General features: G+C 38.2%; 1 protein-coding gene across 1 annotated transcript in view; it reads left to right on the top strand.

Annotated features, from left to right (window-relative positions):
- Positions 1-16165, top strand: part of RAP1GAP2 (RAP1 GTPase activating protein 2) — a 949148-nt gene that overhangs the window by 817329 nt on the left and 115654 nt on the right. The window contains exons 6-7 of the mRNA XM_082245390.1: positions 9238-9270; positions 10103-10312. Of these exons, the coding sequence (XP_082101516.1) occupies positions 9238-9270; positions 10103-10312 (243 nt within the window). The remainder of the gene's footprint in view (positions 1-9237; positions 9271-10102; positions 10313-16165) is intronic.

Genomic DNA, 16165 nt, shown 5'->3' with positions numbered 1-16165 from the left:
GAAATAATAAAAAACAATATGATGTTCAAACTTTTGACTTCTTTCTTTAATAACTACATAACACAGTACTTGTACTTTTACTTTCAGTACTTGAGTAGCATTTTTTTTTCAAAACTTCTGGTACTTTTACTTTTACTTTCAGTACTTGAGTAGCAAATTAAAAAAAAAAACTAATTGCAATACTTAAGTACAAAAAATGTTGAATACTTTAGTACTTCTACTCAAGTCACTTTTTGATCTAGCACTTCACTCACTCCCAGCATTATAGGAGTAAAAATCGATGGCCTTAATGTATGATAGTTTGTAATATGTGCTGGGGCATCTTGACTGCATGGACTATATTCTTGAAAAGGTGAACTTAACCTTTAAGTTTCAGACCTGGAGAATTTTTAGGGGGAGACCAGGGACATACTAAGTGTCTGGGCCCAGCAATACCTATGTATATGTTTTACTTAATTTAAATCTTAATGTAGATATAACAACATTTTTCTATGTTATACTAGTTTTGGGAATAGCTTTGAAGATTTGTGGTTTTAGAAAGGTAATCATAAAAGTGGCTTTCAGATTCCAGCTTCTCACTTTATTTAGTCTAATGTTTTGAAATGTATTTCCTTAGGCTAATGGCAGTAAGGGTACAGGTCAACTAGGCATATCGTGATAGGATGGGGTTGGATGTTGGCAGAGATGTATAGTAACTAAGTAGAACTACTTCACTACTCTACTTAAGTACTGAAAGGCGGTATCTGTACTTTCCTAGAGTAGAATTTTTTTCTCCTACTTCCACTTTTACTTCACTACATTTTTTCAATGATTTCAATACTTCTACTCCGATATTTTTTTTTGTGCTGCATAGTTACTCGTTACAATTGTAAAAATTACCACTGCCAGAACAGTAGATGGCAGGTTTCATGAAGCTCAAAACATGTGTATTATCAGCGCATACGAAAATAAATGCTACTGTATGTATAAATAAAAGCTGCATTTGAAATAATAAAAAAAAATATGATGTTCAAACTTTTGACTTCATTCTTTAATAACTACATAACACAGTACTTGTACTTTTACTTTCAGTACTTGAGTAGCATTTTTTTCAAAACTACTGGTACTTTTACTTTCAGTACTTGAGTAGCAAATTTTTTTTAAAAAACTACTTGCAATACTTAAGTACAAAAAATGTTGAATACTTTAGTACTTCTACTCAAGTCACTTTTTGATCGAGCACTTCCACTTCTACTCAAGTCACTTTTTGATCGAGCACTTGTACTTTTACTCAAGTATGGGTTTTGAGTACTTTATACAACTCTGGATGTTGAGAACACTGCAGTATTAATACATATCACATTATTACTGAGAACTACAAAAGCACAGAGAGTGACCAGAGAGTCATGCACCTGTCCTGACCCCACTGTATCATCAATTATACAGTAGCTTCCCTACCTAAAACAGATGTGCTATTTCCAGTCTGTGCAAATTAATAAATTAATACTGGGAAGCTGCTGCAACTACTATTGTGCAACCACAAACCTTAAAAAATAAAAAGATAATAAAATAGCTATGCTACCAGGTATTCTGTGCAAAGTATAAAATCATAAACATATATCAGTGCGACACAATTCATAAAGTGCTTTTAGTCCATAAAATTGCAAAAGTGTTTCAAATAAAGTGGTAAAAATCTTGGGCAAAAAAGTGACTGTGCTGAAAAAAGTCTGTCCTGTTACTGTCACCACTCACATGTCCTCCAAGGACTGAACTCACCGCAAGTTGTTGACCTTTGTTGAGTGTATGCTGAGGGGGGTCAAACAGCACTTTAATTCCTCTGGTCAGCCTCTAATAATGTATCCCCATCCACAGCACTGTAATGCTTCATACACATAGAAAAGGAACTGGAGGAAATCTTATTGTATAACACTGTTGAATAAAAACATTCCCAAAAAACTATAAAATTTGCCAACAGTTGAAGGTGTATAGATTGAATGACGTTTTGCAAGTTCCATACCCTTTAACAATTATTTGGCATTGTCCAATTAGGATGGAGACTGGAGTGTATAAAGTACGGAAAAGACACAGTTGATCACGCTTCCTGATGATGTCCTGGTGATGAAATGCGCAGGGGCACAGACGCACGGCACTGTGTCACTTCCGCTTAGTGGAATGCACGCTTGCTCCAGCGTGAATCGGAGCAGTGGTATTCCTGTAATCAAGGACAGCAGATCATTCCAGGTGCCAGGAGAGGCACCAGTTATTGTGAGTGTACATTTTATTGTTCTGTGGGAATGTTTTTATTAGACAGTGTTACGCATTGAAATTTCTCCGGTTCCTTTCCTATGTGTATGGAGCATTACGATGCTGTGGTTGGTGATACATTATGAGAGGCCAGAAGCATTAAGTGCTGTTTGAGCCACCTCAGTATTCACTCAGGGGGTCAACAATTTGAGGTGAGTTCAGTCCTGGGAGGGCATGCGAGTGGTGACAAGAAAGGGGCAGCCTTTTTTGTCCAGGATTTTCAGCACTTTATCTGAAAAACTTTTGCCTTTTTATGGACTAATAGGACTTTATGAATTGTGTCACACTGGGTGTTTATGATCTTATATTTTGCACAGAATACCGGGTAGCACAAATATTTTTTTATCATCTACTGTGCACTACATGCAGGATTAGGTCAGACCGCAGATAAACTGGGCAGACCTCTATTATGTGAACCTGCAATATCAGAAAAATCACAGTCAACCCACTATTGTAACCCATTTATATTTAACATGCACAGTAATTTGCAAATATAAATAAATATTAGTTCTTTCATTGGCCAAATGTTGAGACAGATTTTGAGAAATGCTGGGTTTTTCCTATGCTTAGTGTCCCTCTAATTACATGGCCTGTATACAGAGATGTATAGTAACTAAGTAGAACTACTTCACTACTGTACTTAAGTACCCAAAGGCAATATCTGTACTTTCCTAGAGTAGAATTTTTTTCTCCTACTTCCACTTTTACTTCACTACATTTTTTCAATGATTTCAATACTTCTACTCCAATACTTTTTTTTGTGCTGCATAGTTACTCGTTACAATTATAAAAATTACCACTGCCAGAACAGTAGATGGCAGGTTTTATGAATTTCAAAACATGTGTATTATCAGCGCATACGAAATTAAATGCTACTGTATGTAGAAATAAAAGCTGCATTTGAAATAATAAAAAACAATATGATGTTCAAACTTTTGACTTCTTTCTTTAATAACTACATAACACAGTACTTGTACTTTTACTTTCAGTACTTGAGTAGCAATTTTTTTTTCAAAACTTCTGGTACTTTTACTTTCAGTACTTGAGTAGCAAATTAAAAAAAAAAACTACTTGCAATACTTAAGTACAAAAAATGTTGAATACTTTAGTACTTCTACTCAAGTCACTTTTTGATCTAGCACCTCCACTTCTACTCAAGTCACTTTTTGATCGAGCACTTGTACTTTTACTCAAGTATGGGTTTCGAGTACTTTATACAACTCTGCCTGTATGACTGATTGAGGCCTACCACGAAATACACCTCCATACACATTAATAACATTTGTGTCCTAATACTCTTGGCAACTTACCTAAATACCTGTGTACATTATACTTTTACCACATGCAGGCCACAGTAAGCCCTATTGGCAGCATAAAAGGAGATCTGCTAGAGGCCATTTTGTCTTAGGAGTTATTTAGGAACCTTTACATACATGCCAATAATTAGTTGGTCATTCTTTAACCTCCTTGGCGGTAATCCCGAGCGTGACTCGGGGTTGATTTTTTCTATCAGGAGCGGTAACCCCGAGTCACGCTCGGGGTAGATGTGCAGAGAGCGCAGCGGTGTTCTCTTACCTTCTCCTGGCGATCCAGCGATGATCTCTCATTGCTGTGACCGCCAGCCGAGAGTCCCGCCGCTCCTCCATCCTCCGTCGGTGTGATGACTTCCTAGTTACGTTCCCTGCAGCAGCAATGCTGCATGGGAGCGGAACTAGGGAGGGAAATTAAAAAAAAAAAACGTTGCACAAAACACAAACACATAACACATTTTATAATATATATATATATATATATATATGCATATATATATATGCATATATATATATATATATATACACCGGTATATATATATATATATGCATATATATATATATATATATATATATATATGTGTATATATGTATATATATATATATATATACACACACACACACACACATATATATATATATATATATATATATATATATATATAATATAATGCATGAATTATAATCTAATCAATAATATAATTTTATTATATATATATTATATATTAAATAATACAATTATATTATTGATTTGATTATAATTCATGCGTTTGTGTTTCAAATTTATCACATCTGGGATGTCTACTAGACTCTTGTTTTGGTCAGGTTTAAGTCAGTAATTACTAAGAATTGTAGGCCTATAATACATAACGCCAAATTTCCATGAAAAGAATTGTACCGCTTTTGGTATGTAATTCCTGACAGAATCATACCGCCAGGGAGGTAAATGATTTTAAACAATTAGGAGGTTGTTTTTTAAATCTCAGTATAGCAGAATTCTGCCTGAATAAGCAATGTAGGGAAAAGCTTTGCTGATAATAAGCATGAGTTATGAGTTTGCAGCCAGAAGTTACTTTCAAAATCAACTTAAACGAGTTTCTATGGTTTTGTTTCACCATCTGGCCTAATAAAACTCAAGTTTGATTTTTATAGTTTGTTGTCTGCATTCATAATACATGCAGGACTGGGCACAGTGGAATTCTGTGTTTTCACTGTAATGTACTCATCATTGATGCACGGTAAAAGAGATGACAAAGAGTGTCGTCTATGCAACGCACAGCGGAACAACGGCTGGGTTAGTTTGGGAGAAGGGAGAACATATTTACATAGAGCTTACAAATAGGCTTTGTTTAGCTGCCCCATCATGCACTTACATCATGCCTTATCTTCTGCTCCATATGCTGTTTACTGTTGCTCAGAAAAAAAAGCAATAATCTTTTAACAGACGTGTTTTAAGTCAAATTGTAATAAAAATAGTAAATTGTTTTTCTCTACAGTGATTTTATGATACAATGTAGGTATCATACTAAAGTTGGTTAAGGTGAAAGCCCCATTATACAAAGCCACAGTCAATGTCCCTGCCCCTGTAACTGCACAAATGTGCCCAAGATCTCCCTTTGTCATTAAGGCCCCTTTCGCACTTGTGCAACCTAAAAGTCGTGCAATTTTGCCACAATTTTTTTACGTGATTTTACTGTGATTTTGACGCAATTTTGACTGATCTTGAAGCAATGCCTATGTCTATGGACCTCAAAACGCATCAAAGTTGAACCAAAGTAGTGCAGGGACTACTTTAAAGTCATTGCAATTTGAATTTGCACAGATATGAACAGTACTCATTGGAAATCATTGAGTACGACTTGTAATGCGACTTTGCAGCCCCAAATCGCAGGACAAGTCGCACAAGTGTGAAAGGGGCCTTTGTTTTTTTGAGTCTTATGTTTTTTATGTCTTATGTTTTTTCAAGTGAGTAAGGTAGCACATACATTCATCATTTTTTTTTTGGGTTGAGGGAAAGAAAAGATCCAATTTATTCATCTGCAGCTCACATCCCCCTCTGCTACTGTATTCTGATAGCAGGGAGCCTTCCCTGCTGTCAGAATACAACGATCAGTGCTGCTGGCTATAGCTGGCAGCACTGACTGATCAGGAAAACCCCGACAGGCTGGTTGTACAGAAGTTGCCCATACTTGGATCGAATTTCACAAAGTCCCTGCTCAACCGGCCGAATTTCGATCCATGTATGGTCGGCTTTATTCTGCAATACTGAATATATCGAAGCATGAAAATGATCCCCTATCTCAAACACACCTTTGTAGTTTACAAATGTGGAGAGTATGTTCATGGCAAGTGTGTAACTGCTTACCACTGTATGACTGAGCATTTAGGAAAATAGAATGACATTACTATAAGGACCTATTTTTTTTTAAGGGAGCATATACAATAGGTTTTTAGATATATATGTTTAGTAGCAATGTTCAGTAGTGAACCAAAAACTGTATTTTTTTTTAACATTTTTGTTATTTAAAGTTGAAGACAGGTAGTTATGAAGTTACTTTCTGGGGTGGCTTGTTAGAAAGCCTAGCAAATTATATAAATAACTGTTTAAAGGAAGCAACCCATGTTCAAATAATAAAATGGGAAATTAAAATGTTAAATAAGGAAAATGCTATAAATATTGATATATAAATATGAAAACATCCAAAAACATTTTAAAACTAGACTTAAATAAAACTATATAGATTCTCCATAAAGAGGATCTAGCACTTCTGTAATCTCATATTCAACAATTTGCTTTATACAGTTTTTGGCAGAGTATAATTGACACCATAGACAAGATTTTCAGATCAGCACCAGGCCAAAGAATTTGGTAAAATAAGGCAGCAATCAAAATTGCCATTTTGAGAGGATAAAGTGTATTACCAAACGTCCTAACTCAAATCAAGCTGATTGCTGACAGTTGTTTTGTGTTTTCGGCCTTGCGTTTTATTTGGAATGACACTAGGTTGTCACAAAAATGCATCTATACTCAGCAAGAAGATCTGCACTGTTATTAAGGAAACACTATACAAGATTGGCGGTTTTCAGTGTCATAGGAACCATGGTCGTGGCAGCTGTATCTGCAGATTGGTTGTGTTCATTACTTTGAAGCCTAATGAAGATGGACCTTCTATGGAAAAAAAATAGTTTGAAGGCCATTGCAAAGAGTCTATCACAAAATTTGACTCATTTATTCCACAACAACCAGATTAAAAATCTTGTTTTTCACTTATAGTTTTCTTGTGGGGGGGATGCTCACTCTAAATTTGTTACTTTGAGCCACAGTCAGTTCTTCTAAAATTAATGTAATAAATTACATCTTCTATGGTATGACAACATTAGACTATACATGGCGGTGTGCTGGCATAATGTCAGGGTGGCCTCAAGATATACAACAGCATGTATCAAATAGGAACCATCTGTATTGATGGCTATCCACCATTGGTAATGTTCTAAATAACCCCAGATTGTGGGGCATTGCATGGGTAAATGTTTAGCAGACTTAAAGGGTTAGTTCACATTTTCAGAAACAAATTAACAGGTAACCTAACACCCTACACCCTCCCCACCCCCCGGCCCTTTGAGGGGGGTTAGCTGTCAGTGCCCACAATCCATGATTTTCCTCTTTTTTTTCTGTAGGGCTTACACTTTCCTGTGAACTCCAGTCTTGCGTTTAGTCTTATACAGTTGAATACATTTTTCTCCTGTACAGAAATTGCCTACTCTAATTTCACTGCACACTTTGAGATTCTCAAAGTTTACATTAGAAGCTGCAACAAGTCAGAGCTTGCTTCTCTTCCTGTCTTCCTCTTCCTGAGCACATCCAGCATCATTTAGGCCCATCTCTCTCTCTCCAACTCTTTTCAGTCACTGGAGTTCAGGCCTTTCTATCATGCAGGTTCAGCAGCACATGTGGGCTTTACCTAGGGCATTCTGCTTGCAAATAATCCTGCCTAAGAATGCAGAATCCTCCAAAATGACACCCACCCATGAAGGCATTTTGATATTTGTATAACTCCTCCTAAGAGCCAGTGTGACCCAAACTAAATGTACAGGTTCTGCTCAAGACTTCACCATGTCTTATTATGTAGAAACTGCATGGAGTGCAGACAAGGACAGAGCTTGTCCCAGCGCTAGACATCCAATGGAAAAGAGAAAGGTCCTGGAAGCCACACATCTCCCCGTAAGAAGGTGTATGACAGCCTAAGCCTTGGCTCCAACCAGGCTATGCCCCCAATGCTTTTCACTCCACCCATAGAGCTTAATTATTCAAAAGCCAGTCACGTGTTGCATCCGGGCTGATGGCACTTAAGAGAAGTACTAAGGCACGGTGCTGTGACGTTTTCAGAAAACTATAGCACCTTGTCAGCCCCTCCCATGAGCCACAATCTGCTTGCATTGCATATAGAGAAGCACAGAGAAAAATTGCATTAGCGTGTTTAATGAGGGGCATAAGGAGGAAGAAGGAGTCACAATATAAACAAAGTAAATTTTAGCTTTACGATAGACTCCTGTCATAGGTGTTATCTATATTTGTGTGTTTTCCTTATTTTTTATGGGTTTCCATTTCCATCCAAAAATATACTGGCAGTTTAGACAGTATCTGTTCAGAGTGGTCCAAGTACTTGTGTAATAGTAGTAAAGATACCCAAGTAGAGTACTGCAACCGGTGACATCTTCCACATATGGTGGGAATGTCCAATAATCCGCCCCTACTGGAACATGGTTTCATCACTCATCTCTACTGTGACTAACAATGCTCTAAGCCTTACTCCACAAATGGCCCTCTTTGGTCTCAGTCCTCTTTCGCTGCCCGACAATTATCCTCCAATCACTCACCATATTCTAATCTCGGCACGCCTAGTGTTATCTAGGGCCTGGAAAAATCCCTCCTCGCCAACCTTTGAGGCGTTAATCAACTCCATCAATGACCATTGCAACATGGAATACCTCTTCTCCAAGGCACACCTCACAGAGGAGAGATTCCGGGAGCATTGGTCGTTATGGCTATCTCACCCCAAAAGCATAAAAATTTGATTACCATTCTCTTAACACACTCTGACTCACCCGGATCTGCCCGCCACGGAGATTTAACTCTGGACCAGAGAGGACCATAGTGGCACCCATACTCACGTTAATATAACATTCTCTTACCTATCTATGCATATTCACTTGATACCGGATATAGGCGCGGTCTCTCTTTGATTGATTCCTTCTATTCCATTCTCTTTTACTAATACCTGCTTTCCTTATTATTAGTTGTGTTAAACACTTGTACTTTGCATATTGACTGATCCAAGCTATGTACTTTCATTGCACCAGCTAGCTGATTGCCGCATGTTTATTCCTCTAGAATGCATTGTTCACTTCTCTGTTGACTTGATATATCATTACTTAAAACCAATAAAATGTTTGAAACAAAAGATACGCAAGTAGAGACTCCTAGCACTTTCTGGGAAATAATTAAAACAGATGATTCTATAACGTTCCTTGATTTCTGCCATCTTCTTTATTTAGCTTGAAAAAAAAGGTGCAAAAAAAAAAAAGAATACACAATGTCCTTTGTCTTATTTTTTATTGAAACTTTTTTTCTTTCTCATTTCAGGATGACTATATACCATATCCCAGCATCGAGGAGGTAAACCTTTAAGAATACTATTCAACCTGTAAGAATAAGAATAGTAAATCTATGAGGCTTCAGTTGTAATCCAGTAAACATGCAGCTTTACAGTGGTGAATATGCACTGATCTCCTACGTAAGTGGGGGTTTTGGCTCAAATACACCTTTTGAGGTTTCTCAGAGGTTTCTGAGGCCTAGACCTAGTGCCCCACTTTCACTGGGAGTAGTTCTGCCCCTGCAATTAGTATAATATTAGAGAAAACTTCAACTCCCCCTTTATAATTTTTCTCACCCTCTTGTCTGTTAACTAAGCACAAAACATTGAATATATTTTAGATGTTTTCTAAAGCAACTTAAAATGGTTTTCTCAGTTTTGAAAGTCACATCAGCAAATGTATATAGTATATAAGTAGATTGCATTATTTCTAGCACAAATTATATAAATGGCTTATGCTGCAGTAACAGTAAATTCTTTGATAGTCAATAAAAAGAACAGAAGCCAGGGTTGCAGCCTATTTACCAAAGTTCTCTTTCTCTGTATTTAACCACGTAAACCATTAATTGCTAACGAGTAATATCTTTATTTATTTCTACAAACATATAAATTTAATTGTATGTATAGCCAGAAACATTTTTTATTTTTTTTTAGTTTTGGATAGAATAGCGAAGAACCTTTATCAAGCCCAACAGAGTGTCTCCATATTTAATTTTGAAAATGTGGTCACCTTCTCTTATTTCTCTGAGCAGTCCACATAGCTACACTCCAGTACATGACAGTGAAGTCAGATATACGGTTGATTAGCAGTAAATTGCCTAATTCATGACATCTCTAATAACTTCTCTCCTACAGATTTTAGAGAAGGATACCACATACCCTTTGATTATTCTGCCTCAGTTTGGTGGTTATTGGATAGAAGATCCAGAAAACATAAGCACTCCAACATCGTCTGACAGCAGTATTTGTGATGAGGAGGAAGAACCCATGAGCCCCAGCACATACGGATACAAACTAGAATACAAGGGTTCTGCTCGGGCCTACAGAAAGCACTTTTTGGGGAAGGTTTGTTGATTTGTTTAAATTGTGGTGACAGTTTCTAATTGCAGAACAATATGATTCAACAGCTGAATCGATGTCTATAACACTCTATACTGTTTAGGCCTCTTAAACACAGGTGAAAAAAAATAAAATGCCATCCATGTTTTTATAGCTGTGTAGCATTTTCTTATTTCTGGATCTGAACACAGGTGTATTGTTTTTGGGACAATGCACACAGCTGCGTAAAGAGCCATAATGTGGCAAAGCATTCAGAGCTGAAAAAAATTTACGGGCAGCTCAGTGGCTAAGGGGTCAGCACTTCTGCCTAGGAGCACTAGGGTTGACGCTTTGAATCCCATCCATGGCACTACCTGTCTGGAGTTTGCTTGTTCTCCCTGTGCCTGCGTGGGTTTCTTCTCACACTCCAAGGGCATGCTGGTAGGTTAATTGACACCTGTCTAATTTGGCCCTAGCATATGAATGTGAGTTAGGGACCTTAGATTGTAATCTCCTTGAGGGCAAGGACTGATGTGAATGTACAATATGTACATTGACAGTGCTATATAAATACCTGTAATAAATAAATACATTTATATGTATATGCAAGTGCATGTAAAATGAAACATTGTCAGCTAGAGGAGGATGAAGAAGAATGTTATGTGTGAACACGCTTAAGCCTATACTTGTGTTTTTTTTCTCAGGATCTTTCTACCAGCCTCTGCCAGCAAGATCCTGCATAAAAAATCAGTAAATTATTACTTTCATGTGCAAAAGTATCTTTGCACATGTAAGTAAATTATTACTTCCATGTGCTGTGTCCCCTGGTACATGGATGCCTTGAAATTGAAAGCTATCTAAGCTATCATGTATAGATAAGGTTCTGTCACCTAGAAAAAGTGACCAACGCTACATGAATATCTGAAAATTGTTTTAGGGGTACTAGTAGTTGGAGAGTAGTTATATATTTACAGACAAAAAGGACTGTAAGTCTACAAATATTTTAATGCACAGCTTCCCAACCAATGGTGTGTGTATTGCCAGGGGTATTTCTGATGGTTTAGGAGGTATTTCTGTTAATTGAATTTCAGTGTAACATGATACAATTCTGATAGATTACAGGACATCTAAAAACAGATGTACTATTCAATACCTAAATATCTAAATCATAACGGTATTGAAAATATGCTTGGGGTAATAGCAATAAATGAATACAATTTAAAATGTACCCTAGCTTAAATAGCATTTAGCAATGGATATTTGAAATGCATCTGATAATAAAAGTAAAGGATAACATAACACTGACCAATACTGCTTTGATAGGCTAACAAAAACAGGACTGCAAAAATAGCTCCTCATCTAGAGATCAGGGAATGAAACCAAACCAGGGACCACTTTGTACTTAAATAGGTAGTTTTCACATGTTTTACCTAAAGGTAGAAACTTTTCTTTTATTAGAAATCTTAATACACTTACATGGATCTAATTTATTTCCTTCAACCATGGGTTGCAGAGAAGAAATTTGTTGGATTCCCCCATTAACACAGATAGGGGTGGGAATCCATACTGCTAGGCCATTGTTTTCTCCCAGCGGGGGAAGCCTTCCCCGCTGGGAGTAGACAGTGATTATCGCTAGTCGCTATAGCAGCCGCTAGTGACAATCACAAAATAATCAGGCAGGTTGGTTGTACCCAAGTTGATCGATCAATCAACTTGGTACATTTAGCCCCCCCATTAATGGTTTGACTCTTCGCTGGTTCCTGCTGAACCCTCCGAGATTCAAACAGTGTATGGCCGACCTTATCCATACCTATTGCACAATTGTTTTGTGATTAAAAGCCTGTAGGTTGATTTACTAAAACTAGAGAGTGCAAAATCTGGTGTAGCTGTGCATGGTAGCCAATCACCTTCTAACTGCAGCTTGTTCAGTTGAGCTTTGACAAAAAAAAACCTGGAAGCTGATTGGTTTCTTTGCAGAGCCGGACCGGATTTTGCATTTCTCCAGTTTTAGTAAATCATCCCCGTGAGTGGAATTAGTGTTGACTTTTTATCCATTTTTTAGATATTCCAGAAATAGAACAAATCTGACTTTAAAGTGATTGTAAAGTCTTGTTTTTTTCTTTTTTTTTTTTAATAACAAACATGTTATACTTACCTGCTCTATGCAGGTTGGAGTGGCCTGGATCCTTCTCTTCCCGTGTCCCTCTTCTCTGCTCCTAGCCCCTCCTGCCTGTTGAGTGCCCGCACAGCAAGCAGCTTGCTGTGGGAGCACCCGAGCCGAGCCACAGCTGCCTGTGTCCATTCAGACACAGAGCCACGACCTGGCCCCACCCCCTCTCTCTCCTCATTGGCTGACTAACTTTGATTGACAGCAGCAGGAGCCACTCGTGCCACACTGCTGTCTCAGCCAATGAGGAGGGGAGTCCAGGGGAGCTGAGACACTCCTGCAACATCCTTGGATAGAGATGGGCTCAGGTTAGTATTAGAGGGTCTGAGGGGGGCTGCTGCACACAGAAGGATTTGGTTTTTATCTTAATGCATAATAAGTTAAAGTATATATATATATATATATATATATATATATATGTGTGTGTGTGTGTGTGTGTGAGTATATATATATATATATATATATATATATATATATATACAGTGGATACGGAAAGTATTCAGACCCCTTTAAATTTTTCACTCTTTGTTATATTGCAGCCATTTGCTAAAATCATTTAAGTTCATTCTTCTTCCTCATGAATGTACACATAGCACCCCATACTGACAGAAAAACACAGAATTGTTGACATTGTTGCAGATTTATTAAAAAAGAAAAACTGAAATATCACATGGTCCTAAGTATTCAGACCCTTTGCTGTGACACTCATATATTTAACTCAGGTGCTTTCCATTTCTTCTGATCATCCTTGAGATGGTTCTACACCTTCATTTGAGTCCAGCTGTGTTTGATTATACTGATTGGACTTGATTAGGAAAGCCACACACCTGTATATATAAGACCTTCCAGATCACAATGCATGTCAGAGCAAATGAGAATCATGAGGTCAAAGGAACTGCCTGAAGAGCTCAGAGACAGAATTGTGGCAAGGCACAGATCTGGCCAAGGTTACAAAAAGATTTCTGCTGCACTTAAGGTTCCTAAGAGCACAGTGGCCTCCATAATCCTCAAATGGAAGACGTTTGGGACAACCAGAACCCTTCCTAGAGCTGGCCGTCCGGCCAAACTGAGCTATTGGGGGAGAAGAGCCTTGGTGAGAGAGGTAAAGAAGAACCCAAAGATCACTGTGGCTAAGCTCCAGAGATGCAGTCAGGAGATGGGAGAAAGTTGTCGAAAGTCAACCATCACTGCAGCCCTCCACCAGTCGGGGCTTTATGGCAGAGTGGCCCGACGGAAGTCTCTCCTCAGTGTAAGACACATGAAAGCCCGCATGGAGTTTGCTAAAAAATACCTGAAGGACTCCAAGATGGTGAGAAATAAGATTCTCTGGTCTGATGAGACCAAAATAGAACTTTTTGGCCTTAATTCTAAGCGGTATGTGTGGAGAAAACCAGGCACTGCTCATCACCTGTCCAATACAGTCCCAACAGTGAAGCATGGTGGTGGCAGCATCATGCTGTGGGGGTGTTTTTCAGCTGCAGGGACAGGACGACTGGTTGGAATCGAGGGAAAGATGAATGCAGCCAAGTACAGGGATATCCTGGACAAAAACCTTCTCCAGAGTGCTCTGGACCTCAGACTGGGCCGAAGGTTTACCTTCCAACAAGACAATGACCCTAAGCACACAGCTAAAATAACGAAGGAGTGGCTTCACAACAACTCCGTGACTGTTCTTGAATGGCCCAGCCAGAGCCCTGACTTAAACCCAATTGAGCATCTCTGGAGAGACCTAAAAATGGCTGTCCACCAACGTTTACCATCCAACCTGACAGAACTGGAGAGGATCTGCAAGGAGGAATGGCAGAGGATCCCCAAATCCAGGTGTGAAAGACTTGTTGCATCTTTCCCAAAAAGACTCCTGGCTGTATTAGATCAAAAGGGGGCTTCTACTAAATACTGAGCAAAGGGTCTGAATACTTAGGACCATGTGATATTTCAGTTTTTCTTTTTTAATAAATCTGCAACAATGTCAACAATTCTGTGTTTTTCTGTCAGTTTGGGGTGCTATGTGTACATTCATGAGGAAGAAGAATGAACTTAAATGATTTTAGCAAATGGCTGCAATATAACAAAGAGTGAAAAATTTAAGGGGGTCTGAATACTTTCCGTACCCACTGTGTATATATATATATATATATATATATATATATATATATATATAAAAAGTACAGTAAAGCTGCAGGAGAGGGCACTGGGGGGAAAACTAATGTCAATTTATTTTATTTGGTAATGTAATCCATCGGGTGGAAGATCTGGCCGCCGTATGCTGCAGGGACACATCGCAGGATCCCAGGGACAAGGTAAGTAACCTCTACCAGGATCCAGCGATGCTCCCTGGCCAAACCCCGAGTGTGGCTCGGGGTTACCGCTAATGGCACTAAAATTCCACCCCGAACCACACTCGGGAATACCGCCAGGGAGGTTAAGGCTCTGTTCACACTAGTGCTATTTCAGATGCGACTTGAGTTGCACAGAATCACATTACAATGGAAATCACATTGTTTTTAGTAGTCCCTGTTTATATCAATACAGCTCAGCACAGTGTGATTTTGTCAAAGGTTTCTGTTCTACTTTGGTACAATTCCAATGTGATTTTGGCTCCATAGAATATACAAACTGTATCCAGGTTGCATCAAAGTTGCATATAAATTAAACTTTATAATCGCACAGAAAGTTGGATCAAAGTCAGATTGCAGCAGTGTGAACCTATCTAGCCTAAAGGTACCAACATACAACAGAAGATAATAAAATCACATATTTATTTATAAAAATTAATTAAAATATTTCCCTAAACACATTTTAAAAAGACTTTCTAATGAAATAATGTAAAAATTGTATTGAATAGGAAAAACCTCCATTCATGTGATACTCCAAAATATGTTTGAAATACATCCATAGTGATGTAAGAGCCAATGAGAGGAGTCACAGCATGTGGCGGAATCAGCAGGAGACTTTAAGCCCCCGTTCACATCAGGCTGATTTGACATGTCCAATCACATGCCAAATTGGAGCCTCTTGCCTGCAACAGCATTGTCCGAATTGGTGCAACGGCAACTTTGCGGTGCCGCACCAATTCCCAAAAGTAGTTCCTGCACTACTTTTTGGCGACTTTAGGGGCGATTTTAATAGACATCTGTGCAGGAACCCACACAGATGTCTGTGAAATCCCCTCCGAACACGCACTGACATGCAGGTTTGAAATCGTGTGTGTTGAGATGATTTCAAACCTGCCCTCAGTGTGAACGAGGGCTAAATTTAGATTGTAAGCTCTAACGAGCAGGGACACTTGATTCCTCTTGTATTGAATTCCCGTCCATTTTGAAAAGTGCTGTACAAACTGTTGCCACTCTATATAAATGCTTTATAATAATATTTATAGTTTTAGAGGTTAGCATTTGCAAGGTCTTATAATTCCAGCCTAGCTTAGGTAAGTATTCATTACCTTGGATACTTAGTAGGGCTCAAATTTCCTACATATGTTTTAATAATGTTTAATTTTCAGAATTTAGGAACATTTTGTTCTTCTCTTCCTTCATTCAGGGGACTTTGGGTCATTTATTTTCTGAGAGTTGGCTTTCATTTTTTTGCACACGTGTGTAATAATGACATTGCTGAATTTGTTCTTGCAGCTGTTTGAACATCCTGCATTATAAATTATAATTGCTGTGGGGTTTAATGTTGAAAAGGAAGAACCCACAGCACATGTTGCTCAT

Source organism: Pelophylax lessonae (genome assembly GCF_965119305.1).
Source record: "Pelophylax lessonae genome assembly, chromosome: 2".
In the NCBI taxonomy this organism is placed as follows: Eukaryota; Metazoa; Chordata; class Amphibia; order Anura; family Ranidae; genus Pelophylax; species Pelophylax lessonae.
The sequence above is the reverse complement of the archived record's forward strand: the minus strand, read 5'-3'. Positions and strand labels throughout refer to the sequence as shown.